The following is a 21,110-nucleotide window of genomic DNA, read 5'->3' as shown; positions in this document are numbered from 1 at the left end:
TTACTACCATTGTGTCCCTGAGCAAGACACTTAACCCTGAGTTTCTCCAGGGGGGGACTGTCCCTGTAACTACTGATTTGTAAGTCGCTCTGGATAAGGGCGTCTGATAAATGGCGTAAATGTAAATGTAGACTGGCACCAAGCGTACACCCATTTGACAACCGAACACATTATGGGTCTTTTATACTAGTATAAAACAAGCTGCAGTTAATTAAACTGTAATTGCTCCATCTGCCACACAACCATTTCCCCCCCACATCAATTAAATCAATAAATTACTTTATGATCTGCCATTCACATACGGTACAGGCCAAAAGTTTGGACACATCTTCTTATTCAATGTGTTCTTTCTTTATTTTCATGACCACGTTGGTAGATTCTCACTGAAGGCATTAAAACTATGAATGAACACATGTGGAGTTATGTACTTAACAAAAAGTGGAGACCTGGCCTCCACAGTCACCGGACCTGAACCCAGTCCAGATGGTTTGGGGTGATCTGGACCGCAGAGTGAAGGCAAAGGGGCCAACAAGTGCTAAACACCTCTGGGAAGACCCATTTCAATAGAATATAAAACATGTTTTCAGTTATTTCACCTTTTTTGTTAAGTACATAACTCCACATTCATAGTTTTGATGCCTTCAGTGAGAATCTACCAACGTAAATGGTCATGAAAATAAAGAAAACACATTGAATGAGAAGGTGTGTCCGAAGTTTTGGCCTGTACTGTACATCTCCATACATGACTTGACCTGCTAATAACAGCAATTTAAACTTTACGATGACATAGCAAAGGATAGGAATACACAGTCTTTTCTCTTTAGAGGGTGTCATTTGAACTGATCAAGCCCATTTGCTTGGAGTCAAAATTTGAGTAAAATGGTATGATTTTGGTTGTTCAAATACATTTTATAAAGCCAGGCAAATTCCACTTTTTTTGTGCTTCCCCCTTCAACCGAGTGTCTTTAGTTCAGCTGCTGAGTGACAGCGTTGAGGAGAGCGCAGAGCATTGATGTAGCCCTTCACTTTGACACAGGCACCGCAAATTAGAGACTTGCTTGGGTCAAGAAAAACAGGGAGTGGACGTCAGATCAGTTCAGATCTGTTATTTGGTCTAATGAGTCCATGCCTTTGAGCTTTTGAACAGATGTGTCCACATGTGGAGTTGTGTTTTGTGTGACACTAATGGCTGTTTATTAAATGAAGGCACATTTTAAAGAGCATGGCAGGCAAAACATTGAGCCAAAAAGTGCCATTTCCGTCTGCTTCTCATTTGCTTGAGCCATCAGATGACCTGCGTGGTTCATCAGATGACCTGACCACTCCAGGCACCCCAGTGGTTTGGGGAATCGGGTGGGAGAGTGAAGTAAAAATAGTCAGCAAGTGCTAAGCATATGTGAGAACGTCTTGAAATGCATCCCAGGTGGGTGCCGTATGAAGCTTGTTAGTAGAAGGCCAACAGAGTGAAAAGCTGCGTAGTTCCATGACCGATTATTTTGTAGTTTGGATATTGTCGGCATATACAAAAGCCAAAGCAATGCATTTTTAAGATACACAAAAAAAAAATCAATAATTTATATGATGGTATTAGGTGGGTCAGGGTGTCAAGTATCTCAAATGATGTGAAGAACTGAAGGGTAGTGATCAACAATTTGAAAAATCTATTAATCTGTTTTATTTGCTTTAATCTTTTGGTTTGGCATCTTGTAATACTGTGTAGTTTTTTTTTTTTGTGCCACCAAAACTGCTCCAGCTACAGAGCTATGAAGAAGTCCTGTGATATCTGGTACCAAGATGTTAACTGGCGGTCCTTCCTATGAATAGCATTGTAGAGCTTTCATGAAAGAGACTATTTCCAAAAGCTCCCATAGATGCCAATTTGGAATGAGATCTGTGGAATCTGATGGTCAGGTATGCGCCTTGAACCATTCCTGAGCAACTTTTGGAGTGCGTCACGGTATGTGATCCTCTTGCCGTCAGCCAATTCGGTTTCCCAACGGTGTTTTCCGGATCATTTGACTCTCCTTCATATAATACATGCATCCCATGATACATCAGGCCCATGCACCCGGCTGTCGTTTGAGATGTTGTGATCACAATTTGACCATCATCCAACAGCCGCATCCTTTCATGTAGACTGTAGATGGTTCACTGATTTACAGATTTGAATTGATTTAAGTTTTTACTTAAAAAACTATCTGCAATGTCAGACTCGTGTTCTCTGCATCACATGTAATAAAAATAAAGTGACTGCCAGGCTTTTAGCCATAAAGGATGCAGAATGGGATGTATTTCTAGTGAAAGTTTTTCTGTTATTATTTGTCTCTTCATTTAAAAATGTGCCATAAATCACATTTCATATATATTGGATTTTGTGTGCTTCGTTCCACCTGCTTGGTTTAGTCATTTTCTGAGCACTTGTTTTGTAGGGGTTTATTGTTTTTTTCACTCATTACAACCCTTGTGATGGAAAATATTTCTAATTCTAATTCTGACAAACCGCTTCCTACCATCTGTTCTGCATTACCGAGGCACTTCAACCCCATCAAACCCCAAAACTAAGACCCTCCACATGTGGGTAGTTGGTTCAAAGCACTCGCATGGTTTTAGAAAATCTGTGAAATCTGTACATCAAAACAATGGCATTGTGTGACTGTTACTGGCAAAGGTTATAAGTGTTAATTTTTTTTGTTGTAAAAAATATTTAGTCGCAGACTTCCACTGTGTCACTTTTAGGGCTGTAGCTGTACATGTATTTGTACTGAACTGTCTTAGTTTGGTATGCGCAATTGAAATGTTCTTCCTGGATGTCACATGATCATGGACTGATTGCACAAATGGCTCTACTAACATAGTAAGTAATAAGTAATATCTTTTCAAAATGAAAGAAGAATGTGATGTCAGTAAAACAGAAGCCCCGCCCCCTTTTGTCTTTATTAGTAATTACTTTCGTAATAGTCTTAAAATGCTTTTTTTAAAGACTATACTTTTAGAAAGACACTGTTTAATAAAGAAGAAAGTAAGTTACATATGTGTTCTTTTACCTCCTCTGGATCAAGAACATACTGTACCAAAGTGCATACTAAACCATGTCTTCTTCAGTTTTTTTTTTTTTTTATTAATGTCGCTGTTGTCCCGTATTTTTTCCACTTTTTGATAACTGTGGAAATGTTTTGTGCCCTTCTGCTGTCCGATACCCCCACCCAAAACGAAAAGGCTCTTCAACAAACAACAAACTAAATCGTTGCGTCCCTGTTCCTCAGTGCTTTGTGGTTTAATGGTTAATAGTTTGGTTAAACACTTCACACCCGTGTTCACTCCTATAGCAATAAGTAATAACTGTAATTGAGAACTGCAAGGCTTACTGTACTAGCGCAAGCGCGATCGGGGGACCTTGAGATGATGACATGGGAAGCTTCTGTACAAGGCATGACTGCAATGGTAACATGGATATGTTGAAATCATTTGTACTTCAGTGTAATGAGATGGCAAGTGACAAATTTAACAAATTATGTTTATTTATGCTGTAATAAATGAAAATGCTAGCAAACACTACAAAACAAGGACGTACACATTCAGTATGAGTGAGGCTAACTAGCTTTTAATATAGACATGGTTTTGAGCATAGAGCTTTCATATTTTCGAAATCACCCTGATCATTACCAAATGAGGTATGTATTGCATTAAATAAAAGGGTGTCGCTTGATGTCGGCGTTTTCTCCCTGCAGCACTTCTAACATCCACACACATGTAGATAGTCATGACTGGAAACCTGTGCTTCCCATGAACTAAATAAAAGCTAGTGGACTTTTTTTTTTTTTTTTTTATTGAAATTTTTTTCTGAATGGGCCAAAAATACTAAACACCGCAGTTTCAACGAAAAATGCTCTGTTTTCAGTTATCCAGCATCTTTCATCTTTGCCCTCCTTTGTTACTTTGCCCGTGGAACTTTGGTCAGCCATTTTGTTCCGATGCTGTTGTCAGGTTTGATGGAGCTTCTGTCAGTGTTCTGTTTTAAATGGATTACAGGACCAGTCGCCACAACACAGATTCACCAGATAGGCTTTGTGGTTGCTTGAAGTTGTTCATCGAAAGACACATTTCTGCCGGGCTGAGTTGGCTCTGTTAGCGTCTATTGAGCACAGTTCTGTAGTTCTTTAGAAGAACCAAAAGCAGGTTTGAAGTGGCTTGCCGTGCAGACAGACGAATGCATGACTGTGCATGTACGTGGGTAAATGTGTTGTGTTGTGTCTGTAGGTATAGCGCCATTACCTAAGCATGTACATAAAATATGTGGGCATTGCTGATTTCTGTGCACAGGCCTGCAACCGCAGCACGGCAGCACCTGACCTCGCCAAGCCACCCACGGAAAGCCCCTAGGCTCAGTCTCTCTCCCTCCGTGCCGCTCGTCTTCCCTCTATCTCTCCCTCAGCCTCTCTGTGTTACTGCTTGTGCTGTGGTTCACCGTCTCTTGCCCGTAAACAGGATGCATGCTCGACCTATGTGAAGACGGATTCCGCTCGCGCTGTTGGGGCTTGAGCATGTAGACACGCACAGCACACCTCTCTCTCTCTCTCTCTCTCTCTCTCTCATATATAACACATATGTATATCATATATGAATATTTTATATATATATATGTGTGTGTGTGTGTGTGTGTGTGTGTGTGTATATATAAAACCGGGGCTTGAGCATGTAGGCACGCACAGCACAGCACACCTCTCTCTCTCTCTGTCTCTCTCTCTCATATATATATATATAACACATATGTATATCATATATGAATATTTTATATATGTGTGTGTGTATGTATATATATGGTCTTTATGCCTGTTTCGCTGCTTGCTGGGAGCTTTCGAATCCTGTTCAGGGTAGACTTGCCGAGATTGTTCTAATATACCTACAGGAAAAAGAAACAGATTTTAAGAACATCAAAAAGCACACAGAAGCGCAAACATTCCCCACCGAATCCTGGCGGTCAGATTTTAGACCCTTTTTACATGAACATTGCTATCTCCAGGCCTATCCCATACACATGAACGTCTCTTTAACAGCTCCCTCCCCTCTGCTCTCCAACATTGCCAACATCTCAACTTTACCCGTACCAGATACCTGAGACTCATAGTTACCAAGAAAGACAGAAACAGGAAGCACTTTTTTTTTTTTTTTTTTTCATCGCTCTCCTTGCCTTTTTCTGTTTTATTTTCTCACCAGCGCAAACTCCACACGTTGTGTGAAACCGCGGTTGTGCTTTCGAGAGCAGCCCTAAAGGTCATACTGATCGGCGCTAACTATTTCACGCTGCAGACTTGGGCCAAGGACCACAAAAGAGGGTTTAAAAATAAACGAGGAGAAGGGAAGGACGCCGAAAGACGTATCAAACCATCTTTTACCAGTATGAATCAGCCTGTGGCTCTACGCTTGTAGTTCGTCAAAGGTTTATCTTTTTGTCTGGTGGTACTTTGACATGCTTCTGAATGAACGTGTGATTCCAGGAATGGCTGGTGAGAAATAGACTGATCAAAGGGCAGATAATCTCGAGCAAACTTGCAATGATGACGTTGCTAAAAACGGGTGGTTTTGTTGTATAAGCTTTTTTTTTTCGTGCAGTTTCTTGTAATCCTGCAATTTCTAATGCATTATATATTTGCTGCAATGTAAAAAGTACACACCGCTGTTAAAACTGCAAGTATTTTTTCCCCTTTTGACCTATGTGACCTATAACCTGTACAATTCGGTTGAAAACAAAAAAAAACGTACAATAAGCTGAAGTCTGCACGGTTCGCTGAAGTGCCTTTTCATTGGGTACATACCTGCCATCCATTACACTGTTTATTAGTGAGCGTGAGATTAAAGGGACCGCGTTGTTGAAATGTATCTCTGCAACACAGTGAAGCTCAGAAAGTGAAGGATCAATAGTGATGTTGCCAAGAATTGGACATGCCTCCAAAACTGGTGAAAAACCAAGTGGTCAGGGAAGATGCCAAGACACCTACAGGACACCTGCAGGATACAAAGTGTCTTATAGTCTGCCTGTGGTCTGATGAAACCATGGCTGAAGGTATGTGCTGCATCTTCGAGAGAAACTAGCTCCCATTTTTCTTGGTGTGTAATGGTTTGTGACCAGTAGCACAAGTAGCGGGGACCTCAGTGGCACCTTAGTGGTCTTGGGATTTGAATTTGCAGCCTTTCTGTTACGAGTCCGCCTCCTTACCCGCCAGGCCAGCACTCCCCTCTCATATTAGCCGTTGACTGGTTTTAGCATATGGATGAACTCATATGGCCATCATATCTTTATGAAATGTAACCTGTATGACCTGAATCGTGCTTTTATTTTAGATAGTGTTAAAGGAGAAAATCGAACTGATCAATGAAACCAATTTATAACCCAGCCTAGTGGTTTGGTTTAGCAGGTAAGGTAACAGGCCCATAATCGGAAGCTTGCCGATTCCAGTTTTGAATCCCAAACCTGCAAGGTGCCACTGAGCAAAGCACCGTCCCCCCGGACACATTTTGTTGTGTCACCGTGTGCTGTGCTGCAGTTTCACAATGACAATCACTTCACTTTCACTTCATTATCAGGTTAATGTTTTGTCCAGGATCTTTTTAAACCAATAAATGTTGTTACAAATATCTTTCATGGAATAAAGCTTCCATGGAAAATGAATAAAAATGCTTGTTTTCCCTTGATGGTATTGGCAATTTAGTAGAACTATAATAAAGAAGTCTGACTAATGGTGAAACATACATCTGAAAGTATGACTAAAAGCAAAAGTGGCGAGGCGTAACAAAGGGAAATGATTTATTTTGCTTGCGCACGAGCGAGCGAGCGTCTCAATGAATTTCCCTCAATGAAATATCTGTGAGAACCGCTCACATTCAAACATGTCAAGGTTTCTGTGTCAAGTCTATCAAGTCATTTTTAAATGGTCAAGGCTCATAGTGTGTTTGTGTGTGGGAGTGTGAAACTACTTTCACCACTGGTTATGTGGATTCTGATTCTGGTCTTGGATTGTATATGTAGAGTTAAGTTCCAAAACAGGGGCGGGCGATATAGAATATACTCGATTTATCTCTGCTTCTTCCATGTGTCACGTAGCGAATCACTATGTCCTGTACGTAGAGTGTGAATCCTAATGTTACTGTTAAACAGACAGCACTGTACTTTGCTTTCGAGGTTCACTCCTCTGCCTCATCAAAGCAGACCGCTCGCACTCCCCCGCCCAATCAAAGAACTCATGGAGCATGCACGTTTTGTACCAGAAGTGACATAAAGAGACATAAGAAATCCGTGGACCTAAGTGAAAGCCTATTAAGCCGATTTTTGGCTTAAGCTCGGGTGTCCAGACGATATCTTTTATGTTGTCTTTTTGATTGTTTTTAGGACTGTCTGGGTTTTTCATCACAATGTGTGAACCTTGACTAATCTCACTTCGATAATAAAGATTATCGATGAATCCCGTACATTTTTTACATGAGTTCAAATGATGTTTTCAAATACAAGTTAAGGTTTAAGGTTTCGTTCAAGTTCAATTTATTTCTAGAGCACCTTTAAACAACCAGTGTACCAAGGTGCTGTACAAGGTAATGTGTACATAAAATGGACAGCTAAGAACAAATGCAAGTAAGCATAAAACATTTAAACATAAAATAATAAAAGGACAAAAAGCAATAAAACATAACCACAGGGCATTAAACAAAAAAAGTAATAGAAATTACAATAAACACCGATCCTTACTCTGCTCTAACTAAAAGCTGCAGAGAAAAGGTGAGTTTTTACCAGCGGGGCTGGGCTGGTGTGGGGTAAGGGAAGGAGGTTAGAAGAGCAGCAAGTAATCAGGTGCACAGCTCCATCCCGGCACTTCCGTCACCTTATAAGGAAAAAACACACACGGCACAGACCAAACAGGGCCGAGACAAATTCAAACCGGTTCAGGCCAAGGTCATGGCTGCCCACTGATCACAGAGGGTGATTGTTAAATGCAGAGGACACATTTCGTTGTGTCACCGTGTGCTGTACTGCAATGTATCACAATGGCAAAAACAACCTCTTTCAATTACTGCCATGCATTAATTTATGCCATGACCTAGTATCTAGGCCTAGACCAAAAGGGCAGGTGCTTGAGCATCACCTGGGGGTCTGTCTGGAAAGTGATGTTTACCACCCTCAACCAAACTGGATTTTGGGTTTCCATGTGCATGAAAAGATCATGTGGACTGCTGAACTGAATGTGGCATTACAGTGACCTTTGTGTTAAAACAAATGTAAATGAGGCACAGGAACAGCATCACTGCACTCACTGCACTCACTGTACTGAGTGTAAGGTGTTTGATGTCTTTTAGTGCACCAGCCATTGAGAGAGAGAGAGTGAGAGAGAGATATAAATATAAAAACCTTGGTCATGTTGTTATATTTACATATAAATGAATGGGGAAGGGCATATATTTAAAATAAATGAATGTTAATAAATAATAATAAATTTTTTTAACCATAATTTCAGATTAGGTTTTAGGTCCATTATAATCATAATGTTCCATCATAAACGAGAAAGAAAGTTCTCGATGTGATTAAGACAGGTTCAATATAGGCTGGCTAACCTCGGGTTTATTGTGTATTCAAATGAAAATGGGTCTTGTCCTGAAACGAGGAAATTCCAACCAAATATGGTAAACATGTCAGGAATGAGGACCGGAGGCCTCCTTCCATGGTGTGATAGTGACCCGCTGGAATTCTGCAGTTTCATTTATCCGGCTTCAGCCGTGCTCTGCGCTGTAATGTACCCTCTGCCTCCATCTGTGCTGAGGTGCCTGAGCAATGCATTTAAATGAGATTCTTCTGCATGAAGCACCAGGAGCGGTCTCATGCTGCCGCATAAGCAGCGACGAAGAGGAAGCTGGATCATGGTATGCTTTGTTGTACGCTGACTTTATTAATCTGCATGAATCCCGATCCGATTTGTCTTTGAAGTCAGGTTGGGCGCACATCGGTTTCTGGTCTTTTTTTTTTTTTTTATATGAGTCTGCATTGTTTTACTTATCAATTTTTTTTTAAAGCAATAAGATTTTAAAATGAGCAATTTTTTTCAAATAGCTGCTTGAAGGTTTTCTCATATGTTTAAAAGAGAAACACCTTGGTGTGTTCCATATCACTCATCTACCACTTTGACATCTTGCTGAAGTCACCTCAGCAATATATATATGTGTGTGTGTGTGTGTGTGTGTGTGTATGCATGTGTGTGTATATAAAAATTTCCCCCCAAAACTGTTTGTTTTTCATTATGTATGCTGTTGGTGGTGATGGTGTTAATCTACTCAACTTCTGCTGCAATGACCGAGCATTAAGACCCCATTGTGCATCACAGGAACGGTTGGAACCAGTGTTCTTAGTTAGGAGCCGCGGATTTAACAGCAATTATGTAGAGACCTGCAGAAATGGCATGGTGTTGAGGGCAGTGTGTTTTGGTTTGGCACAGCGCTGTGCTGTGTGTGTGTGTGTGTGTGTGTGTGTGTGTGTGTTGGGTGTTTGAGTGAGGGGATTTTTTTTTTTTTTTAACGATCAACACAGTTTGGCAAAGTGTTCTAAGAATGAATGTGCGGTATTCACTCCACTCAGGAGGACAGAGAAGAGGGAGGGTTGGGAGGATGGAGTGGATGGATGGACTTGTTTTGAAACCTGACCAATGGGATCACAGGAATTCCTTACACTCGGCCTGTCTAAAGCATGCCTGGGAGAAAAAAAAAAAAAAAAAAAAAACATTTTAATGCATACGTCACTTTCCATACATCCATCTTTTTTTTCTTTTTTTTTTTTTTTAATTCACAATTACTTTGTTGCTTGACTTGGTTTTACTACTTGTACATTTTTCAAAAAATTGTGAGCCTTTTTGGGAAAGAGCAACCATCCAACATAAAGATTCCTTGCACCACTCCTTGATGTTGTTTTTTGTTCTGGATATTAACCTTTCTTTTTAGTATGTCTCTTGGTCTGTTCTCCCATTTCCTGTCTCATCTGACATGCTTTTCTTCTTCTGTCCTTGTGTGTGTAGTCTGAGAGCGTGTGGGCGGAGGTGAAAGGCTAGGGATCATGGGTTGGAATGTGTTCCCCCCTCTATTTCCACACGGAGGCGTTCTGTGTAGTAATCCCAGTAGTAATACACATTTGGGAAGGCGAAGGGGGGCTTTGTTCCGCCGGATCCTGCAACGCGCCCAGCTGGGGGACACATGGGAGTCTGTTTCATGCACGGCTCACCGGCGGAAATGGGGAACACTGTGAAAAGTAACTGCTTGCGTAGGAGAATCCGCAGTTTGATGTTTCGTATTGGCTATAATCTTTATTAATCAGGAACACGTTACAACATGTGACTTTCGGTATGAGTGAAAAACCAGCCACGGCTTTTGATTCAGATGAATGTGGGGAGGAAAGAAGGTCTATGGGTTGAATCAAGCTTTTTTTTTTTTTTTTTTTTTACCAAAAAATGCTAAATCTTAATTTATCTATGTTCTTATTAAAAAAATTAAGTAGCAATCAGTTAAGTTTTTCTGATCTGTGCGATATATACAAAAATGGGGCATTTGATGAAATCGTAGGTGATAATCATGATTTTAATTTTGAGGAGGAAAGAATGTGTGTTTGTGCTGTAAATTGCATTGTTTGGTTCATGGCACAGTTGATGATTTTTTAATACTTTTTTTTCCCCCCTTTTGCATCAGTGCTGAACGTCTGAGCTCCAAATCTGAAAGCTCTAACCTGATGACCTCTACTCCACAGGGTTCAAGTCCAAAGCTGACCTTACGTTGCACAGACATCCTGGAGATTCGTCGCTGCAACCGCCTTGAGATGCCTGACAACATGAACACTTTCGTTTTAAAGGTGAGCAACACGTAGAAAGTTTTTACACAGTGTACACAATGGCGCGTCCATGAAATGTATTAGACAGCAGTGCAATATTACATTTTAAAAAATCATATGTATGTAAAATAAAATATACAAACCAGATATTTCAATGATTGATATTTAAAGCACTTCTGTAAATCGCTCTGGATAAGAGCGTCTGCCAAATGCTGCGAAAGTAAATATATAGAAATCTCTCAAAACGCATGCCAATCAGCAGCAATACACACAATATATTTAGGGTGTCCGAGGCAGTTTAAGATCACTACATGTTGCATTGTTGCTGTTGCAGTTTAAGGTCAAATATATTACTCGGCCCATAATTTCAGCAGATCAGTGTTGCTAGTGAGCAACAGCAAGGATTTAAGTATGGACAACCATAATACAGAATATGCAACGCCACAGTAAAGTCTGGCTTTATGATATGTCGTGTCCAGAATTGAACCGTTTCTACATCCGTAGAAACTACGATCTGCAGTAGAAGTGCAAACGTGCCATGAAATAGTCAGGATCAGCAGTTCTCGTTACTGCTTGGTATGTTTCACCACAGAGACAAAGCGGCATCATGCAGCGCTTTCGCATGTTCAGAATGGAATAATAATGGATTGCTGTTCTGTGTGACAGTTCTGCACCGACCCTGTCGCTTTGAAGGTGGTGGGACTGCCTCTGTCTATTCTAACTGCTCTGTTTGGTTGAAAATTCGGTTGTCAAATCTTTGCAGGTTAATCGCTATCCAGGCAGTTTAATATTTGAGACGGATGACGACCAGCAGGTCAGCTCTTGGACCACAGAAATCAAAGAATGTATTAATAATAGGTAAGTGATCATTTATTATGAGCATATGTGGACTGTCTGCACCTATGAACGTGTGTATACACACGCAGCGATCCCATCTGTGGATAAAAGTTTGTGTGATCTCTGAGAAGGCGGAAGTGTGGGGGAGGCCTCAGTAGGGGAATCTCAGGACCTTTCGCATTTCTGCAGATGTCTGGAATTCTCGGTCAGGCTTCCTCTCCTCAGACGTGCTCTGTTCTGAAGCCAGACGTTCTCACTGAGAGCCATGTTTGAGCCTACAGACCCTGTGGGGCCGTATACACCACCACACACAGACGCGCGCTCTTATGTTTATGTGGAAACCTCGGTAAAATGTTTGTAATGAAATATTTTTTGTAGTTGAGCATCATCTTTTGCAGATAAGCATCACTGTGAGAAATATTCAGTGCACAAGGTAACACTCACACACCTTGGAGACATTTAGTCATTTGTTAGTGTACCGGCCTCATACAGCTAATCACTCAAACGGATTATGAAAACAACGTTTAATTTCTAAACCACAGGTCCAGACACAGGAGAGGCAGGTCTGGTGTTGGGTGGGTGGGTGTGTGTGTTGAGTGTGTGAATATATGCATGCCATGAGCTCCTTCATGTGTGTCTGTATGGAGTTTCATTTCCTCTGCGTGATGTAAAGTAACATCTTTGCAAGTATGAAGAGAGAGAGAGAGAGAGAGAGAGAGATGCCTTCCTGTTATTCAGATTACTGAGAATTGAAGTCAGCAATTCAGCAGGATCTCATCTGCCCTCCTTTTCGTCTCTCTCTTTCTGTGTCTGTGTGTTGGGGGTATCACATACAATAACATTTAGCTTTTCCAAGAACTACAAGCCCGACTTCCCAGCCTAACCCTTCCGGCCGCTTCCTCTACACCCTGCTCTCCCTGCCCCCCTCTCTTTTGGCTTTTCTCCTTTTTCTTTTCCTCCCTCCTTCCCTCGCTGTTTCTTCCTCGAGGGCTTGGCTTCCTTTCTTTCTGCGGCTCCCTCGCTTATTCTGACTTCCTGTAGACCTCCCTGTGGTGTCAACCTTTACTGTCCTGTTCGCACGTTTACACCATGTCCCTGTTCTGACCAACAGCTGTATACTAGTCTAGAACCATTTATTTAATAACTATAACATTTAAAGCGAAGAAGAGGAAATATGATGAAGCGTATGTACGACCGGTATGTTTACTGTGTCCAATAATCAGGGCCGGCCCGTGGCATAGGCAATATAGGCGAATGCTCTGGGCGCCATCCATCCAGGGGGCGCAACAAAAAAACTAGTTGGTATTATTGTATATTATCCCATGAGGCCAACACTGTGTACTCCCTTCCCCTCCACTACAGCAAGCCAACAGGGGGGCAAAATGTTTAGTTCTTCTAGTTCTCTGGCAGAGCCTCCCAGTGCACAGGTGAGGTTAGCAGGTATAGCAGGAACTGGGCAGCCTCAGCTTGGACACATTTACATTACAGGATGCGAGTCCCATATGAGGGCAGTTGTGGCCTAGCGGGTAAGGAAGGGGCCCCGTAATCAGAAGGTTGCCAGTTTGAATCCCGAGCTGCAGAGGTACCACTGAGGTGGCACTGAGCAAAGCACCGTCCCCACACACTGCTCCCCAGGCGCCTGTCATGGCTGCCCACCGCTCACCACTTCACTTTCCCTTTCACTTCATATACAGCGTTTATGCAGCATAGTCCGTATCTGTATCACCATTTACACCATTTACCCCCCCTGGACCATTGAAAACTCAAGTTGTAATACCAAAGTATTATAAAATGATTCATTGTTGACATCTTCTCCTGCATCCTTTGTTTGATTAAATGGATCAGCTTTTTCCCTGCGTGTCTCAGTGCATCCCATGCATGACATTTGTGCATGTGTCTGTCTCCCTCAGGTCCGACAGTGTGGATTTGGCGCTGCTAAATGTCCCTCTGGGAGATTCCACAGCAGGGGCCAGGAGAGGGAGCTCAGAGTCTGCAAGCCAGGGTGCGTGTTGAGGGGAGCTTCATATCAGAATCATCCTGGGGTCATCTTGCTTTGCCCTGTGCTACACTGAACCAGTTTCACACCTCAGTAGATGAATTAATAGTGAATGAGTTTTTGCTCTTGCTGGATGTAAACTCTTGAATTGTTGGTTTACTAAAATGTTTTTTGTCCTTTGCAGCCTCTCCCACAATCTCCTTGTCAGAGCAGGTGTATCATAAAACAGATCACTTTCTGATGTCGCACCCTTGGTTCCATGGCCCGATCTCCAGGGTGAAGGCTGCTCACCTGGTGCAAAACTCAGGACAGGAGGGGCATGGAGTGTTCTTAGTGCGACAGAGTGAGACCCGGCGTGGAGACTACGTCCTCACATTCAACTACCAGGGCAAGGCCAAGGTGTGTGAAGTGCCAAGCCACTTTCCTTTTATTGAATTGAAAGCTTGTAGCTTATAGGTGGAAGACCAGAAGGCCACAAAACCACAGGTTTAAACCCCACTTACTACCAATGTGTTTTAGCCAGTCCCACGATGAGATTTCCTTGAAATGTGCCATTTCGGTGTCAGTAGCTTTAAATGCTACTGACAAGGTGGTAGTAGCCTAGTGGGTAAGACACTTGCCTGTGAACCAGAAGACCCGGGTTCAAATCCCACTTACTACCATTGTGTCCCTGAGCAAGACACTTAACCTTAAGTTGCTCCAGGGGGGGACTGTCCCTGTAAATACTGATTGTAAGTCGCTCTGGATAAGGGCGTCTGGTAAATGCTGTAAATGTAAATGCTAATGAGGAGGAGAGAAGTGGGACAAAGAGGAAAATGGCCTATAGAAATTCTCTGGGCGTAAAAAGCATGAGAAACGGCAGGTAACCTTTGCCGCTTATGAGGACATCACAGGACAAATTCCAGATCCGACTGTCTGAGCTGCCTCTCTCTGAACCATGAAGCAGAATGACCAAAGCACTCTTTACACCTATCGCCATTTCCAGCAGGACCATAGACAGGCTGATTTAGTCAACTACTTACTATGAACCTTTTGGTAAAAAAAAACAGCTAGATTGGATGGTCCTCTTACTAGAATGACTGACTTTATTATTATAATTACTGTACTTTTATATATTGTAGGAGTATAGTGTCGCTAACTATATAGGAATGAATCATTATTTATATCATACATACACACAAATGAATAGACCTCAGATTGTTTTGTAAGTTTGGTTGCATGTGCTGTTTACTCATATTTTAATGGTAATATGGAAGGAATGGTGTTACCCTTTAAAAAAAAAACAAAAAAAAACTTAAGTAACTAGTAACTTGGGGCAATGTTGGCCTAGTGAATAAGGAAGCGGGCCCATAATCAGAAGGTTGACTGTTCGAATCCTGATCTGCCAACGTGCCACTGAGGTGCCACTGAGCAAAAGCACTGTCCCCCATGCCTGTCATGGCTGCCCACTGCTCACTCAGGGTGATGGGTTAAATGCAGAGGACAAATTTCACTGTGTGCACTGTGTGCTGTGCTGCTGTGTATCACATATGACAATCACTTCACTTTCTTTTTTTTTTAGTTTTATGAAGTAAGTACTAGCGTCTAATTTGTAAGCAGATTGTAACTGTTTATAATAAAAATGATCACATTTCATATTTAAATTTATTTAATGCTGCCTGTCTCTGCCTTGATGTGCAGCACCTACGCTTGTCTCTGACGGAGTGGGGACAATGTCGTGTTCAGCATCTGCGCTTCACCTCGGTCATGGACATGCTCAGTCACTTCCGCCTCTACCCCATTCCTCTGGAATGTGGGACGGCTTGTGACGTCACGCTGTCCAGCTACGTGGCAGCTGCCTCAGCCTCATCAGGTACGGGCACACTGACGAAAACACAGAGAAGGTCACCCATGTTCATTTGCAGTCCAGTCACAGCGAACAGAAACAGTCTTAGATCAGATAAGGGAAATGCTTGTTTTTTTTTCTGTGGAAGTTGAATTTGCCCAAGTTTTAGTTTAAATTTTTTGGTCAGCATTAAAACATCCATCATTCAAGCATAATTTTTTATTCCAAGTTTATTACTTTTCAAGAAGCTTGCATTATAGTTCATGTTCTTGATAATTATTTTATAAATAAACAAAGAATAAAATCGGTGCATGTCAATTAATACTCAGCCCATTGTTTGCTCAAATTTCTTACTGTATCAATAAAAAAAGTTGAGTGGCGTTCAGGTGGCACACAGTTGGCTGGCTGATCCTGAAGGTTGATAGACTGTGGGCGATAGAAAGTGGAAGCAGGCCAGACCCTAACAGTGCTGTGTCACCGAAGTGATGTCTCGTTGTTGTCACGTGTCGTGCATTTGTTGTTTTTATGTGTTGTCGTGTGACTGTGGAGCATGAGAATGTATGGGCAAGCTGCCTGTTAACTGGGCAGATGTAGCTGCTCAGGATGTGCTGTTTCCCTGTTCTTGGCTTGTGGTTTCAAAAGCTTCTGAGAACTTCAGAGAGAACTGAGAATTTGCAATCAAGCATGTGCTCTGTTTACTATACACACAGAATTTATACTTTTAGCCATGGATCCATGGCCTGAACATGCAATCCTATTATTACAGTGATTACCAGTTATTTCTGAGTTTGAAGAAACAAGTGTTCTAGAAATGATGCAGTCATTCTTTATCGTGCTTCTTTCATTTAATGTAATTTGTGTGGCACGAAGGTCCCCCTGTGCAGGACAGCTGAGCAGTGATGGTGGCAGGGAAGACGACACAGGGGTGGATGCCGATTGGAGGCAGACTCAGTTGATCAACATTTAAACCAAAAACTTCAATGAATACAGTTTTGAAAATCTAAATAATAATTGTCAAGTCTAACCTCCCATTTGCTTTTATATCGACTGAAAACTTGGGCCAGCCTTTATGGTCCTGAACCAAACCATTTATACAGACAATAAATATCTTAAAAAAAAATTACATTCAAAAATAAAAAAAATTCATAATAATCAAATTGCTCATTCACCCAATAATGAATTACTTTGCATTTTAAAAACATTTCGAATACATAGCATCACATTAAATCATTTTTATCTTTTACCAATAAACCTCCCCCACCTCAAGGCCACTTTGTAAACTATTAGGTCCGCCCCTTCCCCTGCACTCTGGAATTATTTAAAATTCCCCACAGTCCTTTCCCATTAACAAACAACGCCAGCTTGTCCCTAGCCGGATGGTGCAATTACAGAACTAACATATTGTTCATTCCCTAGGAAAACAATAAAATCATTAATAAGTTACCATTATGTGGCTGTTTTGGAGTGTTTAGTTCTGGTAAACAGGCCTCAGCTCTGTTACAGCAACCTCCAACAGATTTTAAGTCCACTTTGTCTGTGTCGAACACACATATTCACGCGTATATTTGGTGAGTGTTGACTGTTCTATTTGTGTTACACCTCTTTTCTGTGTGTAGGTAGTTGTTCAGCAGCTGTGCCTGTGCCTTTCTCTCTGCACCGCTGGAGCTCAGAGCCCAGCCTGGCTCTCTGTGCGACAGCCTGCGGTCCACGCCTGCTTCCCTCTTCCTTCAACCCCACCACCACCAGCACATCCACGCCCTCCTCCAGCACCATCTCCTCAACGCACCAGCCTCCACCACATCCCCCAGCCTTACCTGAGCGGCTGCCGGCTCCACCGCCACTGCGGCGCAGTGAATCGGTGGGCCGCCGGCCAATGCTGCAGCGCCACCCCAACCCCCTGCCCCCTCTCCGCCATCAGAGAGACTCTGACTATGAACTGGAACCTCCGGACAGGGGGCGCAAGAGAGCTATTGAGAACCAGTATATGTTCCTCTGACAGGTGGGGGCTGGGAGAAGCACTTGAGACCAGCCCGTACCCTCATGTGGGGAATGAAGCCCACAAGGATTGGCATAAGATGGAGCGAGAGCCAGTGTGTGTGTGTGTGGTGTGTATGTGTGTATAGTTGAATGAATGAGAATCTGCCAGACATGGTATATTACCCTTGTCTGATATCGACATGGTGTCTCCATGAATGTATTTTTTTTCTGTTTTTGCAATTAATTATTAGCTTTATTAATAGTATTATTAATATTAGCCTCACTTAATATAGTAATACATGCATATTTGAGGTCTTTTGAAGTGGGTGTAGATGAACAAGAGCCCGAATCCAGTGCTTAGCACCCCACTTCTCTTCACAGACAGACGTTAATGTGAATATACATATACACTTAGCTTTAAAGTGTATCTAAATTTCAACTGTAGTAATACACAGGTTCCTTTTTTAAAAGTTAATTCAGAGAGACCCAAAGCAAAACAAGACTGAACTTGATTTGCCTTGGCGTCTGTTTAAGCCAATTAAGCGATTTCTGTCAAGCCAGGGCAGTAGTGGCAATTAGAATAAACATTGCAAATGAGCATAAAAAAACTATTAAGCCATATTGATGGATTATTTAAGAAGTAATAACGAAGTTTATTTAACTTTCAGGCTGCAACAAGTCTTGTTGAAAATTTTTGTTTCATTGTTATGGACTTCTTCATTGTATCTTTGTTAAATTATAGCCAAAAGTTGCTTCAGGCACTAGTCTTTTGAATATGTATGTATATGTAACAGCAAATGTCTGTTTCTGTCGCTGAACACTAACACTGCTGCAAAATATAACATTACTCCACCCATGCCATGCGCCATCTCAATAACTGTTCATGGCGGCCCACAACCAATTCATAGCATTCATCTTTATCTCTAATTAAGAATTGCTGTACACAGAGCAGAACTTGAAACCACTCTCTGTGTCCTCTATAAAAAGTTTTTAAAAATTAATAATAAACCCATGAAAATTGATGCAGGCATCCTTTTTTTTTTTTTTTTAGCTTTCAGGCTTTTGACAAGAGGGGGCTTTCCTCCAAACTAATTTCTCTTAGCAATACATAATCCAGATCTAATAAGGATTCTTCATTAAGGTCAAGATTCAATGGTTTTATTTATCTATTTTGATGAGGGGAAACTGTACTTCAACCCCCTAATCTTGCTTGAGAAGGAAGCAACAGTGGAGAAATATGTTGCTCAAGCCTCACATATGCTGCTGTTGTACGCAATTTGACTTATTTTTGGCATTAGGCTTTTTTTTTTTGCGTGAGTAGTGTTGAATTTGTGTTGAACAAAGAGATGCAATCAGGCAAAGAAAGAGTTCTGTGGCTGTCTGAGAATGACGGCTGTTGGTCAAGTTATGCAAATTCAGTGCCAGAATGACTCGAACAAAAGCATTTAACTTTGCTTCTTTTTTTTTTTTTTTTGGTCAAATATTTTGTAGCCCCAGAAACCATCTGGCCTTTTCTGTGCTTTTGAAGTTTTGTCTGGAAGCAACAGGTTACCAGCTTTTTTTACAGCAAAAAAAAAAAAAACAACAACAAAAAAAACTAACTACATATTCTTATTTCTTTTGTGACACTCCGAATTTTTGTTCGGTTCACAGCCCCTTCGTATGCATTAACAAAGGTTTGCAGCTGTTTTCTGGATAAACTTGCTAACTGTACCTGTGTATTACTACCTCATTTTCATTGTTTCACAATGCAAAGAACTGTTGACCCACAAATTAGCATGTAGGGGTGGCTGTGGATTCAGGATTATTTTTACAATTACATTCCAAATGTCGGTCATTAATTGTCAATCAGATTCTGCACTTGATGACAATTATGTGTTATCAGGGTTTTATTTTTCCTAATGCAGCACATTTTATAATCGACCCAGAATGTCATTTAGATCAATGAACACTTTTTGCAAAATAATAAAAAATGATATATATTTTTGAGATGCTAAAAAGTGGTATTTTTTAAAATGCATTTTTTAACACAAAAATGTAATGTAATGCTCATTTCACTACTGGCTGGTGTTGTAGAAGAGCTAGATGCTTCAGCTGTGTTAATTTGCTCATTATACACTCTGGAGTCTTGGAAAGCCTATACTGTCTATTCTAGATTACCACTGTAAAAACTGCTCATCCATGGCTTGTTTAACCAACAAAAGAAAGCTTTTTGTCTAGACAAATATGTAATACTTTACATAGTTTTATGCATTTAAATTATACCAACTGTATATCTGTAATTTTAAAAATAAATTTCTCAAAACCATTTCAGACCTTATTTTTTGGTCCATGCTTCCCTCTAGTGGTGAAAAGATGTTAGAAAATATTATTGTGATAATTGTTTGATCAAATATAAGTGCTATTATTGGCAAGTGGAAGTGTGTAGGAACAACAGCCACAAAGCGAAAGACCATGTAAGATCACAGAGCGGGGGTCTGTAACTGCTGGGGACCATGGCAAATGAATTGAATCAGAGATCATTCAGCATCAGTGCCTGACCATATCTGTTCTGATAAATGTGCATAAATTCCTACAGAAACAGGCCAAAATCTTATGTCTTACAAGAACAATGGAAGCTGTTGTAGCTGCAAAGGGACTCTATGTTACAGTATTTTAATGCAATGTCATTAAGGTCCCTGTTTGTATAATGGTCTGGCATTCCAATCCTTAAAATCATTCATCACCACATCATGACATTTTGAGTTAGGAAATCTAAAGGTAAATATTGTGATCTGAAAGTTTAGTGTCTGACACAAGGACCCCTGCTGAGATGATAGGGAAGAAATTATACTAGTATACATACTGATGGTGGTCTTTGGGAAGCTGTTAAAGCAGTATTGATTAAACAAGTCAGTGTCATGCTTGATGAAGAGTGGTCCACCATTTATAACAACTTATGAAAACATTCCAACTGAGGTCAGAACTACCGATGACCACTGATGAGAGGGTTGTACAAGGCAATTGTGAACTATGTTCTCTACTTATATTTAACTGTACAAGCACTGACATATGAGGTGACTGACATTGTTGACCTTCTTCAGGAATCTGAGCTACAGCTGATGCTCCTCATATGCATCAGCGAGCCTTGACCCTGTCACAGTGGGGCAGTGGGCGGCCTACCGGGTAAGGAAGCAGACCCATAATTGGAAGGTTGCAGGTTAAAATCCCGAGCAGCCAAGGTACCATCCCCACACACTGCTGCCCAATGCGCACTAAGGGTGATGAGTAAACGCAGAGGACACATTTTGTTGTGTCACCGTTTGCTGTGCTGCAGTGTTTCACAATGACAACCACTTCACTTTCACAATTTTTTATTCTATGTCATCTTTTGGTACATTCCAGAAGAGTGGAATTTTGTTTTTTTTGCTATCACAATTTGGTCCTTGTCACATCAACAAAATGTTTATTTGCTGCCAAATATATGTAACAGACTTTGAGATAACTATATAATTATATTATGCTTACATTTAAAGTGGTCAGTTTGTTTAAAATATTTAAAAGATATTTGGAAAAAGCTGTGTGTCCCTGTTAGGGTAATTGACTCCACCCTGTTGGTATGCTATGCTGCCGAAGGAGTGACATAA

The 21,110-nt window shown here is 41.2% G+C and overlaps 1 protein-coding gene across 7 annotated transcripts in view; it reads left to right on the top strand.

Annotated features, from left to right (window-relative positions):
- Positions 1-19,792, top strand: part of sh2b3 (SH2B adaptor protein 3) — a 29,629-nt gene extending 9,837 nt beyond the window's left edge. For all 7 annotated transcript variants that reach the window (XM_028997291.1, XM_028997297.1, XM_028997292.1 and 4 more), the window contains 6 exons: positions 10,769-10,870; positions 11,613-11,707; positions 13,597-13,688; positions 13,867-14,081; positions 15,363-15,534; positions 17,124-19,792. In XM_028997291.1, coding sequence (XP_028853124.1) covers positions 10,769-10,870; positions 11,613-11,707; positions 13,597-13,688; positions 13,867-14,081; positions 15,363-15,534; positions 17,124-17,503 — 1,056 coding nt within the window. In that variant the 3' untranslated portion in view covers positions 17,504-19,792. The remainder of the gene's footprint in view (positions 1-10,768; positions 10,871-11,612; positions 11,708-13,596; positions 13,689-13,866; positions 14,082-15,362; positions 15,535-17,123) is intronic.
- Positions 19,793-21,110: the final 1,318 nt, after the last annotated feature.

This window comes from Denticeps clupeoides, chromosome 11 (genome assembly GCF_900700375.1).
Source record: "Denticeps clupeoides chromosome 11, fDenClu1.1, whole genome shotgun sequence".
In the NCBI taxonomy this organism is placed as follows: Eukaryota; Metazoa; Chordata; class Actinopteri; order Clupeiformes; family Denticipitidae; genus Denticeps; species Denticeps clupeoides.
Note: the sequence above shows the minus strand (reverse complement) of the source record. Positions and strands in the feature narration are given on the sequence as shown.